Source organism: Cydia pomonella, chromosome 3, assembly GCF_033807575.1.
Source record: "Cydia pomonella isolate Wapato2018A chromosome 3, ilCydPomo1, whole genome shotgun sequence".
In the NCBI taxonomy this organism is placed as follows: domain Eukaryota; kingdom Metazoa; phylum Arthropoda; class Insecta; order Lepidoptera; family Tortricidae; genus Cydia; species Cydia pomonella.
Window position 1 is genome coordinate 25,116,495 of NC_084705.1, and position 27,866 is coordinate 25,144,360.

The 27,866-nt window shown below is 35.3% G+C and overlaps 1 protein-coding gene and 1 long non-coding RNA gene across 3 annotated transcripts in view; both read right to left on the reverse strand.

Moving 5' to 3' along the window:
• The window catches only part of LOC133516385 (cell adhesion molecule Dscam2-like), an 85,549-nt gene extending 61,807 nt beyond the window's left edge, over positions 1-23,742 (reverse strand). Inside the window, exons 1-2 of one of the 2 annotated variants that reach the window (XM_061849290.1) lie at positions 20,289-23,742; positions 8,133-8,199 (exon numbers count right to left, since the gene is read on the reverse strand). In XM_061849290.1, the coding sequence (XP_061705274.1) occupies positions 8,133-8,199; positions 20,289-20,334 (113 nt within the window). In that variant the 5' untranslated portion in view covers positions 20,335-23,742. The remainder of the gene's footprint in view (positions 1-8,132; positions 8,200-20,288) is intronic. The other variant, XM_061849291.1, reaches the window with a different exon arrangement.
• Positions 13,239-14,085, reverse strand: LOC133516384 (uncharacterized). Its single transcript, XR_009799213.1, has 2 exons — positions 13,811-14,085; positions 13,239-13,398 (listed from the first exon to the last, which is right to left on the reverse strand). It is a non-coding gene; the product is annotated as an uncharacterized LOC133516384 (long non-coding RNA).
• Positions 23,743-27,866: the final 4,124 nt, after the last annotated feature.

Genomic DNA, 27,866 nt, shown 5'->3' on the forward strand with positions numbered 1-27,866 from the left:
AAGAAATCAAATAATATGATCTTAGCTAAATACCTAACTAATATCATAAAACTCAAAAATAATATCATTGAATTACATTCATCTGTCATTCATTAGGAACAACTCGTCGCGAAGTAAATCCTATAATTATGATGATATCAAATTCTGCTCAAAAGAAATTGTTAGCATTTCACCTAGTAAATAAAACAAAATTATTTGTTTTAAAATTTGTAATACCTACCAACATGGACAGTTTTTTTTTAGATTAGAAAGGATGCAAAATCAAGTGGTTGGTATACGAGTATGTTGTGTCAATTACTTGAGTGAGCGAGTCGTATGTGTTGGCATATTATTTTATCGATTAACGTATTAAGTTTACTAATAAGTTTTGGTTTCTTTGTTCAGTATATAATATAATAAATAAATTGTGTGCATTAATTAAGAGAGAGCTAACGCTAAATTGAAGTTTTTATATTGAATTTTTACAAGTTACAATCAAAGGCACATGCCATAAATTTAATATTGCTCCCTTATAATCTTTACATCCTCTTCTTACTTTCTATTTTAAAATACTGACAATCCTAAGTAGCTTAATGTCGCCACTGTGCATCAAAAATATTGAAAGCGGTCAATGTAAAACATACTTAATTAAAACAATAATGTAATGCAATATTTGCTCAACCATAACAGGTTAACCTCTGTGGTGAATATAATAATTAATATTTCCGTTATTGTTTACATTCATTAGGCCGATGTTTTCACCGGATAATTGTCCGTGTATGGCGATTGGCGACGACGCGCGACGATGTCTTGTTTTCTTGGGTGCAGCTGTCGGTACGCACATACAAAACTATTCGGCCTCGCACAAGCGGCCTTAGAACGGATGTCATTCGATACCTTCCTGGAAAGGAGGTATGAGTGGCCGCTTCCGCCTTTCGGCTGTGGCGGGTATGGCGGGTCGCTCCCCACCAATGTGAGGAGGTCAATTGACCGTCATTTTGAGAACGGTGTGTGCTGCTGGTGTAGGCCCTCAGAATGGAGGGAGTAGAGAGGTGCTTTTATAGTAGTCGCAGTAATAAGTGACGACTGAAGTTATAATGCCATCCCTTTCAATAAATAGCGCTAGCTGACCCAGTATGAAAGAGATAGCGATATGACTTCAGGGTAAATTTTTAAATGAGCATTTTTGCTGTCCCAAGTCTATAATTCCAAATATATTAAACGAACAGTATTGCTATGGGTATATTTCCATTATATATTTAATAAACTAATAAAACATATACTAATGTTCCTTAGCTTGTTTTTTGCTTTGTGTTTTTCTGTAGCTTTATTTGACGTTCATAAGCACATTGTAATATGCCTACTTGAATAATAAACTATTTTCATCTTTATCGTAATGTATCGTTTGTGTTAATATATTTCGCGTGTCCCACGTGCGGTTTGGCTCGGCAAAAAAATGATAAGTTTAGATGAAGGCAACGTATTGTCAAATACTTAAATACTTAATACCTTTATGTAGATAATTATTTAGAGAATCGATCTACTTATTTATAAAAAAAATATTGCGTTATTTGTTAAAACCAGGAAAGCCTTATTGTGGTTGTCCCGCGCGGCACTGTTTTTGTTATGACTCAAGGATACCTCCCTAAATCTGGTTTGTCTATTTATCTACCATTACATTTTAATAAACCATACAATAGTACATTACTTGGGCATCAATCTCCAACGGCAGTGGTCGCAAATGACGGTATTTTTGATCGAAGAACAGTTAATTTTCTCTAACGACGTATTTGGGTTGTCTACATAGTGCCATATAAATGTCGGAAAGTTGTCATACGAATATCGTTAGGGTCTTACAAACGCCACAAAAATAATAAATAGTACAATATCAAATTTGATACTGCCATAGAATGTCAAAAAAAAATTACATTTAAAAAGCGCCTTACAAATGGCTGAATAATGCCATACAAATGTCGATAACCAACTATAAAAATTACAGTGAATGACTGTACGAGGGTACAGTATATTTTTTGTTGTTGAAATCCCTTCCTAAAACGATGATTATAAATCAGATTTTCCAAATAAATATTGCTATACAAATGTCGAAAAAACACCCTCTTCAAATATTTACCCTGCAGCCGCCAATTAGTATTAGTATATTACACATACATACTATACATAGTTACCGATGGATGATTTATCAGGATTATTTGGCACGCTATCCGCGGATTCGAATAAGTTAAATGTGAGCCGGTGAGTTACCGGTGAGTTGTTTCAATATTAAAATATTTTGAATGTTATTATGATGTTTAAAATAAAACTGCGCATAATATATTTCGAGCAAAAATTTTCATAAAATTTGACATGCTATATAGTTTGCTTAAATCATCTGCAATCATCAGTTGTCTACGACTCTACGAGGGTGTATTCCTTACAGGTATGATGGTCGTATTTGTCTACGTTAAAGCATGATAATAACAATTTCTGTCTCTTTCTATTTCGTGGTGTTAAAAAGTGACGCTTATGTTATCACGTGACTAAAACTATCCATAATAGGTTCTTAGTAAAACAAATTCTTACTTTTGAAGAAGACCTGATAAACAGCAATATATTTCAATAAAGATGTCGTCCATCTTGTAACTTAAATCACCTATTCGTTATATCAAAGTAGGGCTCAAAATAATCTTCAATTGCTATTAAATGCCCTATCCCAAATAACTTATCGGATATTCAGTGACTCGGCAACGCTTACTTCGCAGCCTTTGAAGTAAGTTCCGAGGATAAAGACAAACGGTCGAAGTATGGAAATAGTCATCAAAGGAACGAGTGAAGCGACAAAATGGAGATTATGAAAGGACTCAGCTGAGGTTTCAAGAACGTTTTTTCAAAGAAATAAGATTATGGGGAAAGTTTGCCCTGAACGGACTTAATACTAGTAGATCCTAAGATCGTACCTAAGTACGTACCAACAATTTTACTATTAATATTTTTTATACCTTTTTACATTCAACTCAGTCACGCTTTTACCTAGCAAAGCTAACACAGTCATTTCTTTTCGCTTTAACTGGTCGAGCGTTAGAAAAGGTCTCTGTTTCAGCTTGGGAAAATATGCTTTCGTATGTTTGGATGTTCTCCTTTACAGGTCGCATTTCTAGACGGATTCTCGTGTTTTTTTTTCTACACACAACAGTACAGCAGGAAAGTACGTGAAGCAATTGAAATCAGACAACACAGAAATTACAATCAAAATGAGGGACAGGGAATTTCGTCTTTGTGGAATCCAGTGATTAGCAAATGTAAGGGTGAAAAAACATTCCAACACATACCATTTGTTGTCGTGAGTGTTGTGTGTAGGCAAAATGACAACGCTAGCGTACAAGTGAATAATCAAGATCAAAACGCGGGTAGTTCGCAAAACCCGCGCAGCAAGATGTTGATACAATTCCTCGCCAGTCTGCCTGTGACCACGAACGTAACGTCACGTTCGAAACGTCAGGCCATATAATAAACGTAAGTTTACGCGATTAAGTCCTGTATTAGTTTTAAAATTACGCCTGAGAGTCTTGAATGAACACTAATCTAGCTCAACCTGAATATCAACGAGTCATCCTGTAAGAAACAGAGCTTTTGTTCCTAAATATTCTCGTATATAAGTAGATATAGAAGTTACTTCGTAATATTTATGTTGGGAAGTGAGGTTCACGTGACTTGTTTTATTGTTGTGATAAAACTTCTGTACGTCGTCGTTATTTTCCTAAAACCCTTACCACGAAAAAGTGTTGTGAATGATCTCTGATTTTTATCTGAATTACTTTCTACTTACACTATCCTTGTATTTTTTTTTCCGATTGCGGCGAAACCATAAAAATGGGTAGCCTGTATAAACTATATGTATATATGCATGTTATCTATTTTCTTCCTCTTCTCATCATATTCGCGTCCACTGCTGAACATATGCCTCTTTCATAGATTTCCATGTTGTTCTGTATGAGGCGGTTCTTTGCCAGGTCGGCCCTATTACCTATGTTTATTTGAAAATGTAGTCGGGCAAGCCAACTTTTTCAGTAGAGTTTGTATGGGAGATTTATTCGTCTCGCCTACTTTTTTCAAATTTACCGCCTTTTTCTATCGACAAAGCTGGGTTACCAGAGTATTCAATATAATTGAGCCGATTAATAAAGTTGGTTAGCTTTTCAGCATCATTAGTACCATCACTGAGTACAATAACATCCTCCGTGAGACGCGACCAAAGCCCTCGTACACCTATACCTACAACCCAGCTGGTCAACTTCATTGCGCACCATGTGATCGCATTTTCAAAACCAAATTTGGCTTTGCAAGTCACATTAGAGTATTCCATGTTTCCCAATAAAAACAGTTGAAGGAGTCGCCGTCGTCGGATACAGCGAGGAGGACTATATATACATAAAAAAATAATCTGGCTTTATAAAAAAATAAGTAGAAAACAATGTTTAGCAGTATTTTTTTAACAAGCAGTAAATATGTTAAGTCCTGCCGGAAGCGTAACTTTTTCATTTTTTTTCTTTAATATAATTTTTTTAAGTTTAGCAGGTTTTGCTTTTTTCTAAACGATTAGAATAGAGTATATAGGTAATAATTTATTACAACACATTTATCATTTATCCACCGTTGAAATAAAAAAAAAAACAGACCAACGACTTGATTTTAATTTTCTTTTTTTTATTAAAACCCCAAACAAAAAGAGTAAACATCCGTTACATAACAGTGTTAAAGTTGAAATACCTCCAGAGTTACGATATGTAAACGTTTATAAATAGAATTCACGGTCATAAAGTTTTACCGCAGCCCGTGGTAGGGGTGGAAGTTATAACCCCGAGGGAGGTGCGTACTTCCCTTTATGACCACTTATCATTGCGAGACGGATGATTCCGCTTTATTGACTTTCAAGTATCAAGTGTTAGGAATAATCGTAAAACGACGTCATTATAAGTTTTTTCTCAACACTAGTTTCCCATATTATTTTTGTTTTATTTACAATAACAATATACATAATGGATATACACAGATAATTACTATCACTAGCTTATATCTAAAATAGGCCCTTGAGGCATTGTACCAAGGATCCTGGTGGCATTTCCTCCTTGTATCGCAATACTGATACGTTGTGCGAGGAAGCCGCCAGCTCTTCGGTCACCAGTTACGTCAACCAGACGTTTCGCGATTTCTGCAAAAAACTTGTACGCGCTGGGAACCCATGGACCTAGAGTTTCAATGCCAAATGGTACTCCCTACCGAGGCTCTTATATTTATTACGTTTCAAAATTTCGGCGCTTTCCGCCGCTGCGCCCGCTTTTACATTAGTCCGTTGGAGGTGGGACGGTGCCAGCGTGTCTAGGCAGGTAGCATCCCACACTAGCATTCGTCTCAAGCTCCAAGGAACTAAGGACACCCCATCAGGCCTCTTGCCATCATCCCTGATAATGCCAGTCGGCTCAAGAAGTGCAGGCACATTGATGGTTGCAAGAGATCGACAGATTATGTCATTAAGCGATGCATGTCTTGAAAAACGACCTGCACTTTTTTGACAAGATAATCCATGGTGTCCCAGTCGGCCCACGTCCATGCCACAAGAGCATATATGTGGCGTACATACCGAAATCCCGAGTCACAAACCAGTCGCCATTTTTGTTTATTTATTTAATAACATACATCGGTATTCTTAAATCTACTCATAGCCCGACAAAACTTAACAATGAGTTTGACTGTGGTGATCAGTTTCTAGTTAAGTAACTAAAGTAACTTGTACGTAGGTAATTAATTGTTGCAATGTATGGTAATGTTTTTTTTAACAATGATTTAAATGTAGACCTATTATTTCCAAGTCTTATGGATTCGGGAAAACCATAAAGTAAGTATGGAATTCGTTTCCTAAGGGCTCTATTTCTATCCCCGTAATAGTTATTAATTCTAGGAATGGGTACTTGAATTTGTATGGAAGACAGGTATTTCCCATAATACATATATTTAATATTATTAACGTAGCATAAACTAGCGGAGAGCTGATCGTATAATTTGAAGTATTTTATTGCACTTTATGCCAATAAAGTGTATTCTTTTGCTTTTAGTAGGGGCAGAAGTTTTACTCGTAACATTATTAACCTAACCTAACCCAGTAGTACCTAACCTTGAATTGCACTCCACGACCAGTTACCATTGCGATACCACACACCCACAACCAATACACACACAACCTATATTACTTTTTAAGCATATATTTACTGAGCTGTCGAATTCTCATGAAGTGCAGTGGGAGTTGAGTCAGAGTGGGAGTACTATAAGTTACGATACGAGTCATATATAAACTTTTAATATAGTTCCAGTAAGTGGCCTAAAAATGGACAAAGGTGGCCACGTTGTGGAAAGGGCCAGACGGAAAGAGAAGACACGGTAAACCCAACGCCCGGTGGTCCGATGAACTCCGGGAAATAGATAAAGAGTGGCCCAATACTGCGCAACACAGGAAAAGATGGCAAGAGCTGGAGGAGGCCTTTACCCGTGAGGGGTCCTAACAAAATTATATAATTATAATCTTAAGTGCATATAACAAAATAAAAATAAAAATAGATTTAAGTAACTTTTTTCCGTCAGTATATGTTAAATGTATTATGTTGTTTTTGGTTATGGAATAAATGGGATTTTTATTATTATATTATTTATTATAAGTGGCCCATTCCGGATACATCAGTAGCAGCACTAGTAGCCCTCGTATTTCGAAAATGTTTTTGATGGGATCCGATTGTCATCTTCAAAGATCATCGTTTTGCTTTCAATACATGTTCAGTAGAATCCGCATATAATGACATCGAAGAGAAGTGACAAACACGTCATACTAAGCGGATGTCTTATAAAACATAGTTGAGCAACTTCTTAATTATGTCAAATTTCCAAATGAATCTCAAATTCCTTTAAAGAATCAAAGCTACAACAACTTACACGCCACGAACGCATTAAACGTTCACGTAGAGAGGTATAAGCGAAGTTATCTTATCTGACTTTGTCACAAAGGATTTTATATGAAAACCAAACTACGCACAGAACGTAAAGTAGTAACGTCATAGTAAGCGGTTGGTCAATATAAGCAGAGTCATAATAAACGGATTCAACTGTATTTAAATGTTGTCCTATTTACAAGCTCATTAGTAGTTCCCAGCCAGAAGGAAGTTTTCCGAACTGTCAGCGCCGACGAAATTAGTTTCTACTCAGTCACCAATTTTGCTCAAACTACACCATACTTCAGAAACTATGCTAAATAGTTCACAAAGGCACTTTGCATTGCAACTTAAGTCGTAAACGATCAAAGCCTTGTATATAAGTAAACTACTAAACTTTAGGCGTTAGTCACAATGCTAAAGCTAAAATTACGTGTAAATATACATACCTAAAATCAAACGATTATCAATATTTTTTTGCAGAAGAAATATATTTGGCTAACAATCAGGCTTGGTTGGAAAGGTAAACACATGACACAAACATGACATGCAGATTAGAAAAGAATAATAATTTTCTTATCACCTATTCGGAAAAGGGCTTTTTTCTTCCCTGCCGGGATCAAAATGGCACTTTTCTTCCTTGTTAGGAAAGATAAATGTGGTACGTTTCTGTCGATTACATGCAAAGATTAATTTAAATTAAATAATATTTTGAAAAGTAATAATTTTCTCATAGGAGATGTGAAAAGACGTAAGCATGTGACACATGGTAGCAAAATTATTTCAACCTTAGGCACAACACTTGATTCCTTACTACTCTCAGGGTTCAATTACGCCCACGCCATAAATATGTGATTTTGCTCCCTTGTGACATAATCTACGCATAAAAGTCGTGCTGTGTCTGAGGACACGCTAATCTATACCGAAACAGAGTGGTTAAGTAAAAATAACTTATTAACCTTACTAAAATTCTCGAACTTATAAACGTTTATTTTGTATGATAAATAATTTGGATTTAATATTTTATAATGTGAGGTGAACATTATTGTTTTACACTCGACAGCAAAGAGTGTTTCATCTCGTGCATTGAAACCCTCGCACGCTCAAGATTACTCCACGAGACAAAAAAAACACCTTGCTTCTTTGTATACAAATAATAATTAGTTATTTATCATTACTTACCTCTGAAAAGTAAAGGTTTCAGGATTTTCCCTTATATAGGAGTACTTCTTCGTCGAAGAGGTGACATCTGTAACAGAGGGCAACAGCTTGTTTTAATAATTACTACTTGCTAAGCAGTTTGATCGTGGGGACAAAGTATTTTTTTTAAATAAATTAAAATTTGTCCTCGATTGGTTAAAATCATAATTTGATCGAATTATGGCAGCCCGCCTAGGGAGTCAAACGGGCGTTTTCAGAACAAAAATATTGCACAAAGTAGATTTTACATATTTTTGATTTCCATATTTAGTAGTAATCTGTCATCATTTTATATAAGTGCGAACTAGACGCTTCTGCAACTGCGAGTAATATCAAAGTAAGTTTCAAATACGTCTGCAGGTTCAGCTACGCCGTAGCGCGTAGTGTACTAACAGCGACACGCTTAACTGACCTTGGTTGAGCGTTATATCTTTGCAATAAGGTTGTCTTTGTAATACGAATAGGCAGTTAACATAGGTATTGAGTGCCGGGAACCCGTTCGCGGGTTTGCTGTTCGTAGTCGCTTTCCTGTACAAACGAAAATGTTGGCAGTGAATGTGTTAACAGGCCTATAACCGTGAAAATGGAAGTTCGTCAATTGCGAGCATTCTTCTCTGTCACTCTAATTACGTTTTAGTGAGAGTAAAAGAGAAAGATCCCCGCAATTTGCGAATTTCGGTTTTCGTGGTCCGGATAGTCAGCTTTCCCGACTACAGATCGTGTCAGTCCCGAAAACTCGAACTATGACCAATGTGGATGTGTGTGTGTGTCATCGTGGATGGCACGAACTATAATCGGTACATCTGACTTGTAGCTCTTTGCCTTGTGTGCAAATAGTACGCTCTAATAAGTGTTCATTCAATAGTTATGAGCTAATAATTGTTAGTCAAGTTAGTTGACATTGTATTTATTTTTTTATATATTATTTTTATATTACATTTAATTGCAATTAGTTAATGTTAAAATGATCATTCATTTGATTAAATTTTTAAATACCACATTTTTAAGCAAATCCGAGATTAAAATAGTCCAGTATCCAAGTATTTTGCTATTCATTTAACATTGTTACTATTAATGCCGCTAATGGTTTTCTGTAGTTCGTATTATTTCCCTCACGGGACAGGCTATGCCTAGTGTTGGGGTCAGTATAAATTGTAACACAGTTTTATTTCAATATTGGGAATTCTTATTTTAAATATAAGTAGTAAAGCACCAAGTAGTATGATTCGTAAACAAGATATCTTCAACAGATACGAACTTGGAGCATCGTTATTTTCACGCTGTATTCACATGGCTTCAGGATTGCTCAACGAGTGTGTTTTCGATTACTCGGCTTTGTAATAGCGTATACACCTATAAGTGACCTATTTCTTTAATACTGGGTATTTTTGCTAGGATAATATGTAGGTAACAGTGAACAACTTTTTATTTAGGACCAATCTCGAAATCGCAGAAACTATTTGTGGCTGTTCTATAAAAACCTCGACATCTGATCAGACAGCATTTTGTGGACCCTAAGTTATTCAGTGTAACCTATATGTATATTCAACTTGCATAATACAGTAAGTACTTACTGCCTTCTAATGCCAAAATTTCAACAAGGCAGTAAGTATATAATCAAAATTTTACTTACCTATTTATACAGCTGTGAACAACTAATTAGAGGCATATGGGGCAAGATCAATGAATGTCCCGTTATAACATTTTAAATTCCGAAATCAATTAGTTTTTGTGACTCGATATCTATTTAAAAGTTTGCTCGTCACGTCCCTTGTCTATATCAGGTAGGCAAAAAAAAACGTAGGCTATTAATAGACTTCTTTTTTTCAGAAAATCGTGCTTTATGAGAAAAGCGGGCAATCTTGACTAATTCGACGGTAATATGGTTTCCGTGTGATTTTTAGGGTACCATATCTCAATAGAAAAAAAGGAACCCTCACATTGTTGTCCGTCTGTCTGTCAGTCAAGACCCTTCATCTCGGGAACGCGTTAAGGCATTGAGTTGAAATTAAAACCATATTCAGGTATACAGTCAAATGAAGCTGTGAAAAAAAAATATGACGGAAAAAACATATATTTTGACACTCTCAAGGGAATTAATATTTATAGGGTACTTTCTGTTGACCTAGAACTAAAAAAATTGGCAAGTAGTACCGTCTTATATACTGCAAGTACTGGGAAAAATCTATAAAATATACATTTGTAATTATAATTATATGGGTGGCCAGATTTTTTTGTAGATTTTTTTTTACTTTTTACAATATGTACCTACCTACAAATTTGTACGAAATCCTCAATGGGCTAGTCCGACTCGCACTTGTCCGGTGTTTTTTTCAGGCCTTTAGTTAAAACGTATAACAATTCAACATAAAAACTACGATTTTGGAGTAGCCCGTTCTTAACTGTGTCAAATAAAAATAATTGAACATAATAAGCAAAAATTAACATAAGAATTTTGAAAATACCTAGTATTTAATGTAAGTTTATACCTACTTAATTTAATAATACGTGCTGTAATATTTTGTAGCCTAAAATATACGCCCCATCCCTAAGCCAATAAGTTTATGAACTCAACTTACGGAATCAAACATTATAATAAAACTTAGCCTCTTGGCAATGGCGGCCCTACGCTACGAGTATATTCAACTCGAGTGGTTTAAGTCGCGAGGGCGCTGCGAGTTTCGATTCGATTTTAAAACTGGGGACCTCTAAGGAGCGGGTATAATATTGTCAACTATAATTATTATATTAGAGCGCAAGACACGGGTAACATAATGGAAAAATGTTATAAAACAAAAAGAAAATTGAGTCTAATTTAAAGAAATTGGTGTAAGTGCATGTTATAAAGGTACCTATCAGACTTGTGGATATACCAATTAATAAAATGTACTGAATAGAATAAAGCAAATTATTTGCAACGGGTTAATATTTAAGCCAGTTCAGAAAGCTTAATATAAAAGGCTATGCCTGCTAACGCTCTAGTTACCCAAGTCAACAGTTTCCACATCACTAGCATCCATGACATGTGACGTTCTTGCCAAGTTGGTAATTGGCCAAGTTTTAATGACGTCACCAAGTTGGCTCAATCGGTTAAACTCGCCTCATTATGGTTGGAGTATGGCCCTGTGTTTTATGGCGTATTACGCTTAGTAGCGGTTTTTATATGTCTTAGCACTAGTGCCTGAGTTTAGATTAGGTAGGTACTGGTTTCGTGAAACTTCCAGGGCTCTTCAAGATGTTTTAATAGTGAATCATGATACTGTGATTTTAGGGAATGACTTAAGTAAATAGGAAATCAGGCAAACTTTGTCAGTTCACGCCCTAGTCGAAAAGATTACCTTAAGCTCTACTATATTAATATGGTTAAATTTATGATAATATACGTATAGATATTCCTACGTCATGATGTTTTTTTGTGACAAATTACCCATGAATAATATTAGACAGATTTTTTTGAACAGGAGTTCTTTGCGATCCTAAAATGCTTATAAGAACGAAAAGGAAGGTATACAGAACAGCCGTGTGACCTGTACTCTACGGCAGCGACTGACTCGACGAGGCATGGGCTATGAAGAAAATTCACCAACAAAAACTTCATACAACTGAAATACGGATGTTGCGGTGGTTGAGTGGAGTTACTCTCAGAGACAGAGTACGTAGTTTTAAAGTCCATTATTGACGAACTAACCGAGACACGGCTGAGGTGGTACGGTCATGTGATGCGAAGATCCGCAGACCATGTCGTAAAAAAGTGATGATGATGGACCTGGGGCCTTATTCGACATGCACAACTGTCAAATTTCGCGTCCACATCAAATCAACACTTGATTCTATCGCATGTTGATTGTATCAAGTGTTGATTCTATCAACTGTGGATATTATCATTTGGAACAATCAAAACTCATTCATAGAAAAAATAATCAAACTAAAATCAACTTTGTTTATTACTACTATACAGTTTGTAATGGCTCTGAACTCGAAGTGGATCGGTTTGATTTGATTGTCACCTGACTGTGGATTGCTAATGTCAAATTTTGACAAGTGTTGATTTTATTGCTAGACTTTTTTGTCCATGGGCTTGGGCACCATCTTGGATTTTTTGACGTACGACAGGGAATACCCTTCCTTTCATACAATATATGGCATAGAGTAAGGCGTCTTTTTTTTTAAAACATAACTTTACAAGAATCAGCGACATCTTGTATCCGATAGGATAAGTAATGCGCTATGAATAATGCGGCGGCGAGTAGTGAAACTATACCTGACAATGTCAATCAATTAAAAAGTGACCACACAGTTGATGGTCGATAAAGGCGATTATTAATTGAATTTTAACGACAATAAAACACTATTGACATGCGATCTTTTTGTTGAACCCACACCTACACGTCGAATAATGCTCGCTCCACATATTCTCCTAGAAACGCTCAAAATTCTAAAAAAATTCAAGCAATTTACTCCGCACCCAGTTGCTTCTAAACCACGTTCACGATCCAAGTTGTAAGTATACCTTAACACATCTTTCAGGCATATGATTTAAAGTCCGTTTTTTTAAAATTACGAGATGGTTCATGAATCCTTTATTATTTTTCCAAAAATTACGCTATTACATTATTTATAAAAAAGATATAATATAACTGTTAGTAACTCGGTCACTTGGTCTATCACCAACTATTTGAATGCTCTTTGTATATATACGCAACCTCATTGTACAGTCGCCATCACCATTAAGACCTACTGTATGGTCTATATTACACGTTTGGCGGGTAGTGAAATTTGTTTAGGTATCCTCCTTGTGACTAGTTAGAACCGTTTGACGGGATGACGAATAGGAACAGATTTGCAGTTTGACCAATAGCTACAAAATTACGATGTGTCCTAATAGAACTAAATCTACTTGTGACGGGTTGAAACAAATAATACTGCTTTTGGCGGTGTGACCGGTTAGAACAAAATTTTGGTGTGATGAGTTGATGCCTAAATCGACCTAAGTACTTATTGTTTATATAAACCTACAAAAAGACGATTCCTATGTACAGGAGATTAAATACATATTATGTTATTCAACTACGAATTCAAAAATATATATTTCTGTTTACACATTTTTTTAACGTTTTTCTTTAATAAAATAAAACATTAAAGTTTTCTGTGACTATATTTCATTTTCTTGAGTGTAGATTATTAGTTTCAGTTTCCAGTTGATACCAGGAACTACACCTCTTCAAAAACTTTGCTGGTGGTTCGACATCTGTAAGTTTATATATAAAATATCATAAAAACACTTAAGATAAAAACTTATAAATAAATTCTGGTCGGTCGGTGGTGTGTCCAGAAGGCTGCTGCCCCTCTGGATAACAATGCTGATCCGCCGATTGAAATATAGGCCAGGCCTCTGGTCACCAGAAACCTTTAAAAGGCGTTTTGACATTTCCTCATAGACCCACGCTAGGACCCCAGGGTTTCAACTTCAACCCCAAGCGCCACAAATATGTAGCTAAGGTTTTAAATTCTAGACTATGAACATGAAATATTGTTCGCTAGTTAGGGAATTAGAAAAAAATAGTAATAGGAGACGGCCGTGGTCGTGGTAGGTAGGTACATCATGCGTGGGCCAGGCAAGCCCTGAAATTATGCACCAATTTTACTATAACTTTGTTCACCTATTGACTGTTTCCAAGATAATCGTTTTTAATATGTAGTCCGTATAATCGGGCAGTATAATTTGCCTCACATTTTTAACACAAAATAATTATCGGTACATATATATGTACCTATTTTGCAATATTTTCTTGTTTGCATCATTTAGTTACTTGTTTACTCCGATTGACGTGTTTATCATTTTCGTTACTATGACAGCGCAATACTTTAAATATTGTAACGTGAAGGTTGAGTCCGGTGCCAAAATAACTCACACTAATTTAAGACCCACCTTACAGTTTACATAGCGTCATTGTCCTACGATGCTTTAAATGAATACGGTAAACATTTAAATACTACTACTAGGCGTTTATTGCGCGTACTCAGTCGAAAAAGTTTGAAACCGATTTTGACGAAGAGTGCATGCGTATTGCATATTCGAGCGATAGAGAGGCAAATAAAGACAGGATATAGTTGCCTTTTCTCAATACAAATTTGAATACTCAAGCCGTAGCCATTTTGGTGGTTATACTGCTTTGTATATGTGCGTAAAAATGTGTATGTGTGGATTTTTAGGGATGTGGACGGGTCGATTTTGATCATATTATATATCGATAAGTGCTACACAGCGAAACTTCGATATCTTCACAAGAAATAAACATCACAGATGGATAATAAATATTTTATAATATAATAAGATAACTAATGTCTTGCAGAAAACATGTTTTAGTAGTTATTTATATATCGTAATTAAAATATCCTGGTCCTTATTTTACTTTTTAGCTTCTCTATGTGCAATCGGTATGTCAGGCTTCTGTCCAGTGTAACACCGAGATACTTTGGGGAATAGTTATGTTGTAAGGCTGTACCCCGGAATCTAACTCTGAGGGTCTTATGTGCCAGCTTATTGGACAGGTGGAAACAGCAAACTTCGGTCTTAGAAGGATTTGGGCACAGGCGCCAACGGGTGAAAAAGTCGGCGGCAGAGGTCATATAGATATAGCTACATGATAAAAGAAATAGAATCCTCCATTATGCGTGGTCGGACGCCTGTTTTTCTGCCAATGCCTATTCATAAATCTGTTAAGACCTTTTTTCTTGATAACACCTAAAATAATAAGTTTATAATTAATCTCAATGTCTCCAGTTTGCTGTTTATTCAAACAGAAAAATCCAAATTTCTCAGTCATTATACGACCGCTGTCTTATATTATACGCCATTAAAAATTCAACATTAATAACAATTAATTAGGCATATCGTCCAATTTATAGTATGGCACAGGTATTAGTTCTTACAAAGTTGACCTTAATTTACAAATTTATAAGGAGTTGATGTAAAAGTGAATTGGAAGAAGTTGATAAGCAGACGCAACCAGCTAGTCGCCGAAGCTCCGCTTCCCTCGGATGAGCCAATTAAGCCTGCACCTAACAGGCTCTGGCTCATAGGGGGCTTTGAGCTTGCTGTTGCGTCAATTTTCATATTAACAAAAAAAGCTAGTCTAACAACACAATTAATGATTATTTTGCCGCATTCTTCACTATCTCTCCCTGTCTCACTGCCATCTGACCTTCTAACCCAGAGGGGAAAATATACCTTATTGGGGCTACTTCTTCCTCGTGATATTTTATTTAACCGAAAAGTAATTGGTAAAAGTTAAATGATATTTTGCACACAAGTTACAAGATGTTCATTGTTAAGAGCCGGGGTTAGGACCCACGACCATTGGTTTTAAAATCAAACTTTATATATAATTTTGTATTTTTATAATAAATCAGTTTTCTTTTTGACATTTATTAATTGTCAAGTTTTTTTTAAATCCTCGACAATTGTCACATGTACGTTTTATGATAGATCTACATCGACGCAACTGCATGTCATCGTCATGGTTCTTGCGGTTTATTTTTATAACGCCAAGATCGGAATTTGGCAGCTAACTCCATCTTGCGTCGAGTAGAAGAATCAAAATCGTACAGAAAAAACTACTCTCTGCCTTAGGATCCCCTTTCAAATGTCATAAATCCAAACATGGCAGCCATACCCATCGACAAAAAAGTCTACCGTTGATCTAATTTCATTTGACAGTTAACTAATACGTATTCGACACGCTTATATTTGACAACTAGAATCCTGACTAGAGCTGGGACTGCGTACCAAAAGTACGTCTCTGTTACTCGTACCAAAAGTACGTCTAAAATACTACTTTTACGAGTATGACCCCCAATAGGCAGTTTACGTATTTGCCGGTCTTAGGCGTCTTACAAATAAGGATTATTTATGCAAATATCGACTTATTATTTCGGTAGGGGTCGGAAATATTATGACGTTTTGAGTGAAGGCTATGAATCCATTGACATATTTTTATTATATATTATTACACTATTTTTAGATACAACAGACGCCCAGACGACCGTCTGTTAACATAATTTTGTTTTGCTTAAAGTAACGGTAAGAATGGAGGTACGAGGTGATGAAAGTTTCATATTTGTTTTATTTCAGAAATCAAAGTTCGTACTTTTAAATACTCGACAAGCTAAAAGTAGTCTATTACAAAAAACCTGTTCCAAAAACTATTCCGGTACAACGCCCCGCCTCTAGTGTGGATATTGTTCACTGACAGGTGGTGATAATAGCAATTCGACAAGTCACAATATTTCCCACATCAAATGGAAATCAACACGAAACGTCACTTTTAGCATGTCGAATAAGGGCCCTGGATGATGAATGTCCAGAAAGACATGAAGGAGCTCGGCCTAACTCTCGACGACGCTTATCAGCGGAAAAAGTGGCGTCTCAGGATTAAGAAACCGGTCCCCGCGTAACGGGAAGTGGCGAGGAAAAAGAAAGAAGAAGAAAAATAATGAATCAAATCCTAGACTAAACTTTTACTAGTAAAACATCGCACAAATTCTTTATCAATACCAGATAATGGGTATATAGACCTATACAACTGCATCGTGTTTGTGGAATGCATAAACCTATCCATTTTTCTACATGTATCAGCAGTAACCTAAAGGAGAATACTAAAACACCGTAAATTTCAAAGAAACATCGTCTGAGAAGATTAAAAAAGCTATCTAGGCTACATCTGTCCCGCGGCTATTCAACGTGAATTCAATGGCAGGCGAACTTGTGTGCATGTCTTGGCAGCAGTTTGAGAAACACTAAGCATGCGGCAAGAAATGTGGGAGACATTTTGGGATAGAATGTTTAACAAGTTGTTTGGTTTTAAAGTGTTATCGAAACACATACGTAGTAAAAAAACAGCCCGATGTATTAAGAGCAAAGGGGACCAAGTCACGTGCTCGCTTCTCCGTACAAACGTAGTCCCCATTTTCCTCTCTTTATTAAACATTTTTAGATTAAGTCTAATAATAAGTTTATTAATTATATTAATCTATGTTTTTGTCATGTTTTTTAAAACATTTTTTTATTATGTTTAAATGCATAAGCTAGAAAATTTTGAAATTGATTTGACACTGTGTATCCACTACTGCATGTTTTTTTTCCTTATGAGCAATAAAGATATTGACTATTGAGTATTGAATACCTACCTTTTAAACCTTTGTATGGATGACATTTGTTTCTCGCTCCTAACTGTTATAATAATGTAATAAATCTAAAAAAGTCAAACGATGTGGCATAGCTACGGTTAATATTCGTAAAGGGTGTCTCCCATCATAGGGCGTTAAATGCAGGAGTTGCTGGACTCTATTCTACTCGCTATACTGAGCTACTTTTATAATGGGACCAAAGTCGAAATCGCGAATTTTTTTTTTGGCTTTTTCATACATTATGGCTGTTCAGATATCGATTTTTTGTATGGAAAAGGTAAATAATCATATATATATATCTGCACTCAATGTAATTTCCTTACAATAACTTATATCATTAACTAGATTTAATTTAAGTCCCATGGTAGGAGACACAATATACAATAAATTGTCTAAAAATATTTTCCATATAATCCAGGGAGGAAAATGGGGAGTACGATTGTACGGAGAAGCGGTCGTCCTCTATCGTCTTAAAGCAACAAATGCCGCTGACTATATAGTGGTCGATTACGCGCCTGCAGTACCCGTACCATGAGTCACTGGCAGTGTCAAAACTGACATATACGCTATCGAAAACGTAATTTACTTTCTATACATCTCACTCGCACTTATAGGCGAGTACGAGCAAGATGCAGAGAAAGTAAGTTATGTTCTCGATAACGTTTATGTCAGTGCCGAACTGGTGGTAGCCACACTGTTGCACCATCAGAAAAAAATTATGGAAAGTTCACACAGATCGTCCACCAAGCCTCAGTAGGTCAGTTGGTTAGAACGACCGGCCCAGTGTTCCAAAACCTATGAATTTCTTGTATTTTCTTGTAAATTCCATATTCCCTAGTTTTAAAATAGAAAGCAAGATATAAATGTATCATGCTTTAGTTATATACATGTGTGTGAAAAATATCCAATATTTATAGAACTAGCGTGCGCAGAGTAGACGTGGACCATAAATGGGTTGTGATGGCGATGAATTTATTGTTTTCATGGTAGAAAATCTAATCTCATGAGTTATTAAATTAGTACCTGCACTATAGACTTTTTACCGTAGCTGTAAAGTTCGTTATTCTAAAATTGATTGAAAAATATCATAAATCGGAAAAGACCAAAAAATACGAATATAGTTTATGATGAATGTAAAATATTTTTTTAATATTCATCAATATTTATTTACAATAACAATATACATAATGGATATATACAGATGATTACTATAACTAGCTTATATCTAAAATAGGCCCTCGAGGCTTTTTTTTAACTTGTAGTTTAATTAAAATCGAAATTCGTTAAAGCGGAAATTTGTTAAGATCGAAAAAGTGGAATTCGTCTAGTAAAAATATATTTTTTTAAACATTTCATTTAATCGTACAACAAGACGCAAAAATTGTTATAAATGCCGTTTCATCCACATATATTTTGACGTTCATACGTTGGAAGAGTGCCAGTTCTTTTCGCCCCAGAGACCGTAACGAGGCGTAAACAACCCCATTAGGATATTTACCCCCACTTTGTATATAACGAGCTCATAATAGAATCAACAAGTCATAGATCACAAACTTAGATACAGACCCATTAGCATTACAAAAACGCACGACGAATATTCTTTTAATATTGATGACAGGTGAGTCACATATTTAATGATTGAATGAAAAACGATAAAATGACTGATTTCTCTAAAACATATACTTTTTTCAAGTAGCGCCATATAGGTAGTTTAGATATATGTAAATATAAAATTAATTTTACTACACATATATAAACACGAGAAACGTGCTACAAATATAATAAAGACTTGTCTTCATTGTCAACATCATATTATATTGTCTTTTCTATAATTTATAATGTTTTTGGACAGGAATGAAGATTGTACGTGGGTAGAAAGTAGATTGATTAAGTTTGAAAATTGTAAATGAACTAAAATAGGGTCTTACTTGGTTCAATTGATCTCAGTTGCAGTGCAACAAAGAAATACTTCAGGCATTATGGGGACTTTTGTGCTGGGCATGACGCAGAGTGTAGCGCATACTCGTATTAGGTTACACGTAAAAAAATATTAGTACAAAAAATTAGTAGTACTTTGTACAAAACTATGCTGTATATATTTGTACACAAATTTTCAATAAAGCTATTGAGCCTAAATAAAATAGCATATGTAACATAACATTTCCGACATACCTAGCATTTGATTTTATAAATAATGCCATGTTAAATTTGAATTTATTCATTCAATTATAAAATGTTTGTAAGATAATAACGACTCTTTTTTCTTCTCTGTTCAGATTGCCACCATATATCCGTACAATATTGATGAATCTACGAAAAGAATAATCAAACTTCCTAGCAAAGGGAATAATGAGTCTGTAAAGCTTACGTCATATTAGTTTCAAATATGTAATGTAATCTAACACTGTAAAACTATTTTGAAGAGGGGATTTACTTATATGTTTTCACCTATAGGATAATTTGGATCGTCGGTTTGGGACACAGGTAATCATTGTAGAAATCTATCACATGTTTTAATAAATGCAGCCTACATTTAGGGGGGGGGGGGGGGCACATTTAACTACACGCCACACCACAGGGTTGCTAGTCAATTGCTTTTGACTGAAATATCCCAGTTAAAACTAGTTTTTGCTAGTGAAAACGCACTTACACCAAAGAGTTTCGGAAAACTATTTTTAACTGGAGAAAACGTGTTTTCACTAAAAACGGGTTTGTAGGCTAATAAATATATGTACCCTGGTTAAATTGCAGCTTTCTAGTATCTATTAACGATCACTGAGCTAAGCCGCAGATGGATGGGCAGACGGACCCCCTGAAACTACTTATACAGGTTCCTAGTCGACTACAGAATCCTCAAAAACAAATTTATCTTATGAAATATATCAAAAAACGTGTCAAGACGACGTTCCTTGTTTCTAAACACAAAAAGTAAAATTTTCTTGAACTCACCAGTAAAAAAAACAAACGAAAACAGAATCCAGAAGCGTACATCCATTTTGTTCAAATTACACTCGCGCCCGAACTGTCATAATCATAATATTAAATGTTACACGTTGTTGATAAAGTTTAAGTGTCACGACAAGAGAGTTCCCGCGTTTTTGATGCGAGCGAGCGCGTGGTCCCTCTGGCGGTTGGGAGCGAACTGAGGCCACTGAAACCTCTGAAGCTTTCCCACGAGCTTGTTTTTTTAATGCTTGAAAATGGAATTCCGCTTGATGGCGTGATTTAATTTGGTGGTAACCGCCTTTGCCGCTAATGGTAATTGCTTGTTTCGGTTAGGAGATTATTTATTATGAGTTCGTTTAACACATTCCTTGCCATTCTCTTGCTCGGAACAGTTTACAAATTTCATTTTTATTTGGTGATAGCAATTATAGCAGTAAGTAGCTAAATTGTTTAGCTGAAACGTGTTTAGATAAGTAGGTACCTAGTAACTAATTACCACTTAAGAGCAATGAAAACAGTCATTTTATATTAAACATTTTATACAAGTTAACCCGTTGTCTGGGCTTTTGAGTGCACATTCTTTTGTTTTGATTATTACCCTACTAGTAATATTCTACATGTGAAAGTAGCTCTGTTTTTCTGTCCGTCTGTCTATTACCTCTTCACGCTTAAACCGCTTAAGAGATTTAGATGAGGTATGAAGGCCTGGGGATGGACATAAGATAGTTTTTAATAATCATCATTATTCCATGTAAACAAAGTCGCGGGCAGAATCTAGTCCTATACTATACTTATCCTTCCCACGCCTTTAAACTTACTGCATCGTGCCCGCCCATGACATTCAGATCGCGCATGGTGAGTTTCCGTTATTGAAACGCATTCATGCAGGTTTTTTATTTAGTTATTTAAAATTTATTGTACAATATACATACAACAATGTACAAATGGCGGACTTAAAGCTAAATGGCATTCTCTACCAATCAACCATAGGGCCAGACAGAGACACAATTGGTGCAGAGAGAGAAAACAAAATCAATGAATTAAGATAACATAAAGGACATTTATTCGTGACAGTCACACTATAAATATAAGACGCACATATATACATACATACATACTATAAATATAATATCCAATTTTTTTATCCAAAATTGGAGGAAAAAAAGTAGGTAACTACTCCCTCATTGTCTCATTTCAATTAAACACCTTGTATCGGTATACTGATTTAATCAATTCAGCACTAAACACAAACCGTCAAGGAGGAATTTCATTAATATTAGCCAACCACGCATATTAACCGCCAGTGACATCGAAAAATCAGTTTGAACTTGGAATAGAATTTGATGAACAATTGAATTAGTTATCGAATGTCTCATCAGTTAGTACGGGTGGTGGCGCAGAACAGAAAATAAATGAGGATTGTATTATTATAAGCATTAGCCCTAGCGTCGCTGTAGCGAGTTTATTAGGATTCAGTACCTCAAAAGGAAAATACGGAACCCTTCTCCTGTCTGTTAAGACCCTTTACCTTGGGAACACGTGGAGGTATCCAGTTGAAATTAAAACCATGCTGTGAAAAAATCAGTCTTCTAAGTTGACGTAAAAAAAACCGGCCAAGTGCGAGTCGGACTCGCGCACTGAGGGTTCCATACAAACCTCTAGGTATGTATTATTATCGTTGTAACTAAAAATTCACGGTTTTCGCAATTTTTCCTTTATTTGTGCTGAAAGACGTTGCTTCGTACCAAATTTCAAGATTCTGAGTTCACGGGAGCTACCCTGTAGGTTTTGATTCCCTTGCGAGTGTCGAAAATTTGCGGAAATTTGCGGCATAAACGGCTGTATCTTTTGATTTCGTTGGCTTAGAAATTTGATTTTTTCACAGCTCCAAGTGATAGTCGACCTGAGTATTTTATATAAATTCCAGCTTGATACCTCCACGCATTTTTGATAAAAAGGGTCTTGACAGACAGAAATACGGACGGACGGACAACAAAGTGATCCTATAAGGGTTCCGTTTTTTTCCGTTCGAGATACGGAACCCTAAAAAGATACGGACGTTTATGCCGCAAAAATGTATGTGTACACTCTCAAGGGAATCAAAATTTATAGGGTGATTTATGTTGACCTAGAACTAATAAATTTTGCAAGTAATATCATCTTATATTACACTTATATATTTTTGTAATTTTGTACGGGTGACCAAATATTTTCTGTAGATGTAAACCTACAAATTTGTACGGAACCCGAGGTGGACGAGTCCGATTCGCACTTTTCCGGTTTTTTTTTTAAGTTCACTAGTATTTATGCTAAGGTAAAACGTAGATTACAGCACTCAAGTGAAGAGATCGCGTTACGCTTGGCTCAAGAATCTCAAGATGCCATGTTTTGACGACGACGTCTCAACTCGAGTAATGCTTTGATGATAAAAAAAAACTTTAGATGTGAAATTGAGAATTGCTCGGACCTGCTTTTACGCTCCTGCAGAACGAAAGTGGGCTGCCTACATAAAATATTTAATTCAGATAAGTACGCTTAATTTTAATATTATGTGTATGTATATTTTTGTTTGAATGATATTCCATTTCATAATTAATCTTTGGAGTGACGATTATTGCTTATATGTATTGTACGTGTTAAAAGGTTTCTATTATGTATGTTTTTGCGGCCTATTTTTTATAACTAGTCGCTGGCAAACAAACGTACAACCAGCTTGAATCTAAGCGGTTACCGTATCCTATGGACGCTTGCAACTTCAGGGACTAACACATGCGCCGTAGCCGCCACTTTAAGAAGTATACTCATAAATGAAACATGTAACATGATAAGTAACAGATCGCTAAAATCGCATGAATGTATTAAAAAAGGTAAATAATATTACCTACTTCAGAAATCACTTCCATAATACTTTCAGAATAGGAAGACACACAATCGAAATTCAATACAATGGGAACACAAAAATGATTTTGCCTATAAGAGATAAATAAAAGGTGTCAATCACAGTCACCTTAATAAAATAGGACTACATTTCTTACAATTATCTTAATAAAAGATATGACTTGAAGGAAGCGCGTTTGTATTTATAGAGACATAGTTTACATATTATAATTACTTGCTATAGAGATTACGAGAGGAGCCCTAAGACTTACGTCCACGCATTGGTACTAAGAAACTAGGTAGGTATAGGTAAAAAACTTAAGTAAGTCACCTGTTGTATGTAGTTGTTACGTGTTCGAATAGACAATACATGTTTAAAAGACACACACAAACAAAAAAAAATGTCTATTCGAACACGTCTCAACTACATACAACAGGTGACTTACTTAAGTTTTTTACCTATATACTACTAAGATGTACCTATCAACCGCAAAAGTGCATAGCGACTTTATCAATGAATTCATTCATAATTTCTGCATTCAATTTCGCAGCTCTACGTATACTTCAGTTTCAAACTCAGGAATATTTACACCGTAATAATCCTTTGATCCTTCAGCGACTACTTTTCCAACAGTAATGCCAAAAAAACTACAATGGCAGTAGTTTTGTTTTTTGTCCAATAGTAGTCTAGTGCATTTGCTATAAGTATTCCATGGGAATGGTTTCAAGCTCTTTCTAGAGTAATATTTACATCAAATCGTACACGCTCTACACAAATTCTCCAGGAAATTAATATAAAATTTAATTACATCGCTTTACGGTACTTCCGCAGCATTACAGAACTCAATTCGACTTGTTTTGTGCCAACGCGCGATATGGCGACTGTAAACTTGTAAAGTCGTCTGTGGAATAAGTTAGTAATGGTATTCTATAGAAATTACTGATACCACATATATTAGGTAAAAATAAGTCTACAAGCACTTCCACAGCTCAGACCAATCCATACGCAAAAAGTTACAAGTCGTTTGAACTAAAAAAGTCATGTTGTAAACTGAATTTGTATGGCGTACCTATATTATAAATAAATCTAAAAATGTAGGCGGTGAGGTTTTATGGGAAAGAGAATCCATGTTAAAACTGTTATTACTAAATTGCTTCCCCAGAATCAGTGAATAATTTCGAATCGTACACGTGTTTTTTGTGTTAATTTCAAGGGTACATTCTTGAGCTTAAATTAAGTAACTTTCTCAAAGACACGGGTATTCTAATTAACTCCATTTCGGAGATAATCAATAATTTGTTTTTATCTTATACGGCCCTTACGAACGTATACATTTGCTACTAGAATCTGTGCGGAAAGAGAAGAGTCGTGGAATGTATGGGGCCCAATACATTCCACGACTCTTCTCTTTCCGAACAGACTATAGCTATAAACGTAAGTACCGTAAGTACTATCTTCCGAGATCGATGTTCGAAATAACATTGATATGTCACAGTTTTCAATTGTTTGGATGAATTAAATGTAATACCTTTGTTACAATAACGCTATATGCGATATTTAATTATTTTTTATATTAATTTTTTTTAATTAACTATGCCTTTTAGTTAACGGAATTCAATAAAAACACGGTGTATACATAGTTAGGTGTTATTTACGGGCAAAGAGAATCATCATGTTAAAAAGGCTTAATTCTTTAATACAGAAAGTTCCACGGTAAGGCAAATAGCGGTTATATGTTGGCTTTTGATATCAGATACTTTATAAAAGCAATATGGAATATTGCTTCTGGTAGAGGATAACGTTGTAGAGAGTAGGGTAGGGAGTTTAGCGAGACGCCACGCGTTAGCTAATTCTCGTGTGTTGCAGCAGCTGGTACACCATTACTGTACATCATCTTTGTAATCGTCTAGGCATGAGATTGTATTTTTGTCGATACATTTGTAGGATAAAAATATCGATAAAAAAATAACGTGCTTAATTACATATCACACAATTTTTAAATGCTATTTTATTGATTTTTACACTGTATCGCATTTTCTATATATTGTTGCTATTGTTGTTGTTTTGTATATTTTTTGTTTCGCATTGTGTATTTGACGACTGGCTTGGCCTAGTGGGTAGTGACCCTGCCTATGAATCCGATGGTCCCGGGTTCAAATCCTGGTAAGGGCATTTATTTGTTTGATGAACACAGATATTTATTCCATGAGTCATGGGTGTTTTTTATGTACTTATAAATATTTATATATTATATATATTGTTGTCTAAGTACCCACAACACAAGCCTTATTGAGCTTACTGTGGAACTTAGTCAATTTGTGTAATAATGTCATATAATATTTATTTATTTAACGCACTTCAAAAATTATTTGGTCTCGATACATGCATATTGCACAATTACACATACAGTGTTTACGTCATAAATTTTAATACCAGCTATTATTTAATTTCACTTGTTTTGTTATCTGTTCGTATGTTTGTGTTGTTTTGTTTATTTATTTTGCTGTCAGGTGTAATTTCCTAATTTATAACTATTGTAACAGCTATTGTACCAGCATGCAATTATTAAAAATAAATACTGTGTTGCGCTATGTTTAAAAAATCTAACAAAACTTCCCATAAGCGATAAAAGTATTAGCTGTTATCTATCAAGCAATAGCATTTTTCATATGTTTTGGTGTGTATTAAAATTATAAATTACAACATATCGATAAAAACGCGTGACATCACTATCAAAAGGCTTGCTGTCTAAAAGCTATTAGCAGCTGCGACGGGAGCACCTGCGACTGTCATTTCCCGCCAAAGTACCGCGGAGTAATGACAGACCTGCCATGTGACTCAGCTTTACTTTGACAGCCAATAACTGTACCTACGTATGTGTACACGTCACTGAATGAATCTGCATAATCAGTACGAGTATTTTGACGAGACAAACATAAGATCAATGAACACGGGTAAATTTAGAATTAGCATTTAAAAAAATACAACACTTTTACTATTGTATGATTATTCATAATAACCGGCTCGCCCCACGTTCCGCGCTTCTAATGAAGTTGATTTAGATATCACTGGCATTCTTCTAAAATTCTAGGAGTCACGAGCACCAAGGCACGGATCGGATATGCGACAGTACGCTGCGCTCCTAAAGACGCATAGTTGACTTTGGCGAGAAAGGTGGAACTGAGCCGGTCATGTCCATGGATATGCTGGTGTAAACTTTGACGACTCCCGAAGTTATGCTTTTTGCGGTACATTTCCGAGATTTTGGAGTCATGGAGATTAAGACTAGTAAGTCTTTTCCCAGCAGCACTATGAAAAAATGATTCGCCATATATTTTAAAACAATTTCTCTTTTATTAATTACTTAGGCACTTTGCAATCATAAAAATAACCAGAAACTACCGATACACTTAAGATTTTATTTCAATATAAAATATGGGGTACTATTTTTACAATCAGTTACTCGTTTCAGAATAAAACGACGTAGTACAAACTATATAAAAGCTATACGGAATTGAAAATTGTTTTTAATTCATTTCTTTTACCCACAAGCGTCCTGGGAAATGTTATTTTAGTCTCTACGTGCAGAGATGCTATTCAACTTTATTTTTTGGCGCTCGCGACATCACAATCTTGTAATTTTTTTTATATGATATAGGAGGCCAACAAGGAGACAAATTTAGGATATATTTTGTATATGGACAATTGTACATCCTTTCCTGAGTATTCCAAGACTGCTTCAAATTTATCTCTTAAGTAAATTGGAAAAATTTTGGTGACATTGTAACTTTTGGCAAATTTCTATTTAATTGCAATTCCACAAACTGTCAGAAAAATTTGTTGAATTGGCCTCCGATTATATATCGTACAGATTCGAAATATATCTACATACTATTTTATGTATGCGTACATTCTTGTGGAACTGAGCTTAGGACTATTCAGAAACTTATTTTTTGTATGTGTTACGATGTCGTAATACCCATTTATATAAAATATATGTACCTCAGGTGTTATATGCTCTTGCCCGACCCCTAATAAATTTATTATACTATTATACCTTACAGTATTTTATCTACACACATATCATAAACCCTATATGATGCCTTCAAAGTCCGTAAGTAATGGCCAACATTACGATAAACTGTTTTGTTACAACAAATTTGTTATCTGTGATAATGTAGTTATAGCTTCATAACTACATCAAAATCGATTTGGTTATGTATTCATATTTGGAATATCTCTGAAAAGAAAGCAATTCGATTTGACCTCTATACTAATATCAGTCGAGATGCCTTTTTGTTCGAAATGAAATATCAATTGCATACAATTTTGACATATCTCGCATGTTAGTTTGTATCTAATGATACGGAAATAGGCTCCCGACTCTAGTTTGTCTCTGAATTAAAAAAAAACTACATGCGTGAAAACAGTTTTCATTTACCGCCATTTGACGTAAAGTTTATCTTTTAATTAGTTTAAAGTATAAAATTAATATGTTTTGTTATTTTTAAGGTAACTATAGCAAAAATTTCGTGTAAAATAAGCGATAAAAATATTTCGGTGACGCCACTATATATCCGCGAGTTCCGTTTCGATTTGGCAACGATGCCCTAACGGAGGCTGTAATTTGGGTTAGTGAATATTTCATAGAAAGTTTATAATGTGTGTAGATAAAATTGTGTATGTAACTGTACATCAACTGG